This window comes from Juglans regia, chromosome 6 (assembly GCF_001411555.2).
Source record: "Juglans regia cultivar Chandler chromosome 6, Walnut 2.0, whole genome shotgun sequence".
Classification (NCBI taxonomy): Eukaryota; Viridiplantae; Streptophyta; class Magnoliopsida; order Fagales; family Juglandaceae; genus Juglans; species Juglans regia.
In genome coordinates, this window is record NC_049906.1 from 3,274,043 (window position 1) to 3,280,042 (window position 6,000).

Genomic DNA, 6,000 nt, shown 5'->3' on the forward strand with positions numbered 1-6,000 from the left:
CGCTGTTGGTTGGCCTCTTTGCCAACTTGATGTGAAGAATATATTTCTTCACGATTCTCTTCATGAAGAGGTTTACATGGATCAAGTTCTTGGATACACTGATTCTTGTTATCCACATCATGCTTGTCGCCTTCATAAAACTATTTACGGATTGAAACAAGCTCCTCAAGCTTGTTTCATCACTTCAGTCATTTTTTACTTTAGTTTAGGTTCTCTTGCAGCCAAGCCGATTCCTCTTTATTTGTTTATCATTAACCACTTGGTACTATTTATCTCTTTTTATACATAGATGCCATTGTCATCACAGGCAGAAACTCCAATTTACTCAAGTCATTCATCACTTGTCTTGGCAACGAATTCTCCATGAAAGACCTTAGTCAGCTTCACTATTTATTGGGCATTGAAGTTCTGCACAACTTTGCTGGTTTGCTCCTCAATCAATCCAAATATGCTCTTGATTTGCTTGCTAAATTAAACATGACTGAATATAAGCCCATCGCAACTCCCATGGTTGTAGGACAACTTCTCTTGCATTGACTACCACTGAAGTTATGTGGCTCACTCATCTCCTTCGTGATCTCCACATCAACCTTGCCACACCTGCTACCATTCTATGTGATAATAAAAGTGCTATTTTCATGTTTGCCAACCAATCTCATAAGCTCGTTCTAAACATATTGTATTAGACTATCACTTCATTCGGGAACAAGTTGCTGCTGGACTTCTACGGGTCAAACGTGTTCCCTCCAATCTGCAACTGACTGATATCTTCACAAAGAGAGTGTCTCGTTCTCAATTTGTTTTCCTTTGCTCCAAGCTCACCATCTTGCCTCCACCTCCGGTCCGGGGGGCGGGTTGATGAGGATACTTCACATAAGGCATCTACTACAAAGGAAACTTTTCATCATGTCATATCTCAACAAGTCAACACTCATAGAGAAGACAATGACAGATCTGCTGTAATACTGAAATCCTAGAAATCAATTTGTATCTTTTTCATTTATTGTAGATATGCACACTGTACTATAAATATGAATACAAACAATGCAATAAACAATGTGGCTGAATTATATTCAAAACTTTTGTAAGGTTTGTAAATCTCCTTAGATGAAGACCACTTCAGCATCCCACACTTTCCCTGGCCTGTAGAACACCACAAGTTTGGGTTTGGTACTATTTTTCTAAGTCACTATTGGAGGACTTTCTTTTTTCTTTTCTTTTTTCGTGTTTTCTAATCAAGCTTGTATTAAAATTGAAAACTAAGTAGGATTACTACAAGTTTATAGGTCTATAGGCTATGATCCTCACCTAATTTATGGTTTTATATTCTAAAGAATCAGTCAATATTATGTTTTAAGTTGCTTAAAATCATTATAAACCGCAAGAATTTCGTTCATTCGCCACCCTAGCTCTAGCTCCTATATATGATTAGTCTTTGGTTTTAGCTTTGATGCTATCTGATATTAACAACACTTTCTTAATGTGGTTGGATTATAAATTTTTGGTATCTAATTAAAATTTGGCTTATATTAGAAAATATGAATTTTGTAGGTCAGATTATTGTCCAATTGTTGAACTAATCACAAAATTCAGGTGCCTAATTGGTGATGATTAATAACCATAATCGAAAATTACGTGCATGCAGTAGTACCTATTTTATAAAAAGCAATTCCTTTCGAAAAAAAAAAACATTAATGCATGTTTCTGCATCGATCCCACCTACCTATTTTATAGGCTCCTCCCTCACTGATCTTTCTGCATCGATCCCACCTACCTCAACTTTTGTCACTTTATTACATACTCCATTCACCTCAAGATTTTTCGTCACTTTTTCCATATCACTCGTGTTTACATTTTGAGTAATTCTACATACAATCGTGAAGTGCATAATCATCGCGTAATCGCTTTAAAAAAGAGTGGAGTCCACTATTAAAAAATTAATTTTTTTCATGTAGCTCCCATGTTTTATTCATTTTTTTCAAAGCGATTACGCGGCAGTTACGTAATTCACGGTTGTAAGTATCTTTTCTCTTACATTTTTCTCTTTATTTTATTTATAAAAATAAATCTATAATTAATTGAAATGAATTTAAATTTAAACTCATATCAATTTGTAAATTTATTTTTAAAAAATATTTTTATGATTAAAATACTTCTCTAAAATAATTATACGAAGTACTGATATTTGATCTTTCTTTTGAAAGACATATATGGATGAAATATTAATAGATCACCAGTAGTTCAGCATCCCCGGGCTTTTGCTAGTTAAAATGGAGTACGTACGACGTCTTTTACTTTGGGTAAATTCTCGAAGTTGGAATATTCTTCTAAAAGGAAGTCTACAGCAAAGCATTGACTTTTCTAGAAAGTATAAATTCTTTCAACCCCAAACACTAATATTTAAGTTACAATAAATCTACCCATAATTCACAAAGAAAAACTTAGAACACACATGTTGAAATTAGGACGACTCTCAAAGCGGACACCTAATTGGCCAGTAGTACTGGACTTGCTCACTCGTATGTACAAAAGCTCTTAACTTACATACAGAAAGATCTAGGTGGAGAAAACTTAAACACTACATGCAAAGAGACCGAAATCTACCATCATCCATTGATTTGAGGAACATCATGCTTGCTGATTGAGGCTTTTAAGGACTAATGGATTTTCTGCCATCATTTGTTGGTTCTAGTGCTTGATCTCCCGTACTATCAATGGTACTTACGGTCGAAGAACAGCCAACGCCAACATCAATGCTTAAAGAGTGCGTGGATGCATTAAGAAAATACTTACTCTCTTCTGTATTGAGATTAGCTTCTTTCCTTGTTTGCTTTTCCTTACCTCTTAGGCCATCCAGCATCATTGCCACCTCCTTCATAGTAGGCCTATCATCTCCTTCGAACATGTCAAGGCTAGAAACTTTTTGTGATATTTGTACTGCCTCCAACTCCATTGAGACTTCTTTCATACTAGGTCGTTTCTTCCCATCCAAATTCAGGCACCTTTTTGCAAGGTTTGCGACTGTAATAAGCTCTTCTTTTACAGCTTCCTTCAGAATTCTTTCATCAAGAATATGAAACAAATTGTTTTCTTCCATCGAGATAATAAAATACATGGCTATACTTTTAGCTTCTGGTGCCCTTTTCAAAGAGATAGCTTTTTCTCCGGTTAAAAGCTCAACAAGGACAACACCAAAGCTATAAACATCACTCTTTTCTGTAAATTTACTTGACTGAAAATATTCAGGGTCCAAGTATCCAAAAGTTCCATGCACTAGTGTAGTCAAGTGAGTTTGATCAATAGCAATGGATCTTGAAGTTCCAAAATCTGCTACTTTTGCTCTGTACTTATCATCTAAGAGAATGTTCGTTGACTTAATGTCTCGATGGTAAATGGGTAATGAAGCACTTGCTGAGTGTAAATAGTAGAGAGCTCCTGCAATTTCAGTGGCAATTCGTAAGCGCATATTCCATGTTAGTGGAAACTCCTCGGTTTGATCACTTAGATATTTTGAGAGAGTTCCATTAGGAACAAATTCATACACTAGTAACGGCACTTCTGTCTCCAAGCAACAACCTAGTAGTTTAACAATGTTCGTATGATTAATTCGTGAAAGAACGACAACTTCATTAATGAATTCTTGAAGCTTTCCTTCATCAGTTATCTTTGACTTTTTCACAGCAACAATTCTTCCATCGTCTAACATACCTTTGTAAACTGTGCCTTGTCCTCCTTGACCGAGTATTCTATTAACATTAAAATGGTCAGTGGCTCTCTCCAAGTCCTTTGAATTAAACAATTTCGTGTTCTCAACATTCAATTCACTTTGAGATATTTGCTGTTGTAACAACAGTCCGCCATTTCGTTTAAAGAACTCCTTCCTACGTTCAGTCCGTTTCCTTTTCTTTACCACTTTGTATGACACCCCTCCACCAATAAGTAGAAATAACACCCCAATTAGGCCGCCAGCACTAGCACCTGCTTAACTCAATAAAATAGGAAAAGGATTACGCCTCGCAGTTGGGATATTTATATATATTATTAATAGGATTTATATTAAAATTGTTAATAGAGAGACATGTTCTCTAAATGCTACAAATTATTAAGCCTAACAAAATCTGCATGTCTATGTGCCAAAAATATTTTGAGATACTATAGTTTTTGAAACTTCTTTTTTCATTTTTTGCTTAGTTTCTAATTTAAAAACTTTCATAAATTAATTCTAATACATACGTACCGAGTGCAATAGGAATAGTTCTAGATTGGCTTTCTTTAGCTCTGCAACCTATTCCGGGTGGCATCCTCCCATCTCCTTCGTACCCATGTCGACAAGTACATGTGTAATTTCCATCAGTGTTGGTGCATATTGCATTACCAGCGCAAGGTTTCCAAAGCGAAATGCACTCGTTGATATCTGAAACACAGCGATGCAGACAGCCGCAAACGTCACTAGAATGACATTATATATATATAGAAATAATAAAGATAAATATATATTTATATGTATATAATATGAGGAGTGATTTATGTTGTCTTAGGCGGTGTAAAGTCAATCTCGCGTATTCCAATTTTAAAAGAAATTGATAATTTTGAGACTCATGAAAAAATTTGATTTTTCATCGTGGGCCTAATTTCTTACAAAAAAAAAAAAATATACGAGTCTTGCATATTTTAAAATTGCATCTATATACATTATATATATATATATATATCCAAATTACCATCTGTATACTAAATTGATGAGCCAAATTAAGGAGAAAATAAGGCTTAGCTAGATTACCTTGGCAACTGTCAGGTCCAACAGGGAGGTATGGGTTCCCTTGATAACCATCGGAGCAATTGCAACGATACCCAGGGCCGTTGTTGGAATTGTAACAATAACTATGCGTTGCCTTACATGCGTAGCTATCCTTATTTTTCTTAGCATCTTCGCATGTCTCATTTCCAACTGCCCAATCAAGCACCAGTGGTACAGTCTTTCTATCCTTCAAATCTTTGAAATCTGTAGATAAAAAATTGTATGCTTGTTCTTCCACTAGAAAGCCGTAAGCACATTCACCGATGCCAAGAGTTTTCGTGTTGTCGCTGAAGCTCCGAACGCTTAGATAAAATTCAGTCGCTCCTTTCGGGATAGAAGTCTGACAACAGCCAATACCAGAGCATGACCCGTTAACCACATCGCTGGCATTGTAGTTACAGAGTGATAAGCATCCAGTAGTGAAGCCCTTTTGTTCCACAGAGCCTTGAATAAACGAATAAACGCCACAACCCACGGCAGTAATCTTGTTCCTCTTATTTGAGATGCGAAAATTTGACAGCTTGAACAAGGCAGAGTTGCGACGGTAGTTGACACTTATGCTAGTAGGCTCGCCATCAGAGATGCATCTTGAGAAAATATCCGCTTTAGAGCATGGCATAGGATGGTTGCTGCTTTGCGTTATCGGTTTTCGTTTGTTGCCGTCCTCTCTGATCTCGAGTTCTTTACAAAGACTGGCTACGGGGTTTGAGACTTGCAGTTCCCCATCCAATACTGATATGTCCTCGACAAACATATCAGGGCCCAGAGATGGTTTTGGCCCATGTATTATTGTGTTGTTACAAGTGATGAGAAATGTTTTGTCAAGGTAACCCTCGCTTGTTCCAAATGGGTAGGGGATTTCAACACTTCCACATCTACGGTCACATTCTGAATTGGGTTTAGATGCTACTGACGCTACTAAAATCATCAACACGATCAGTTCCCCAAGTACAAGCAGAGGTTGCAAAAGCTTTCCATTGAAGGCCATGGTTTTCCTTCAATTCGCGTGCTTTCTTCAAAATTACTTACTTGTGCTGCTGGCAGTGTCGAATAATTAGAAAAAATAAAAAACAACAAAGAAGCGTAAAAGATAAAACAACCAACAATCTTGCTCGTTTAAGAAGAATGATACAATGAAAAACAGGCACAGTCGTAGCAGCAGACTAACTACATAAACATTCAAATATCATAGGCCAGACTTG

General features: G+C 36.5%; 1 protein-coding gene across 1 annotated transcript; it reads right to left on the reverse strand.

Moving 5' to 3' along the window:
• Window positions 1–2,650: 2,650 nt before the first annotated feature.
• LOC109020209 (wall-associated receptor kinase 2-like) lies at window positions 2,651–5,786 on the reverse strand. The gene is made up of 3 exons (XM_035691101.1): window positions 4,781–5,786; window positions 4,238–4,414; window positions 2,651–3,978 (listed from the first exon to the last, which is right to left on the reverse strand). The coding sequence occupies exons 1-3, from the start codon at window positions 5,784–5,786 to the stop codon at window positions 2,651–2,653; spliced, it is 2,511 nt and encodes an 836-aa protein (XP_035546994.1).
• Window positions 5,787–6,000: the final 214 nt, after the last annotated feature.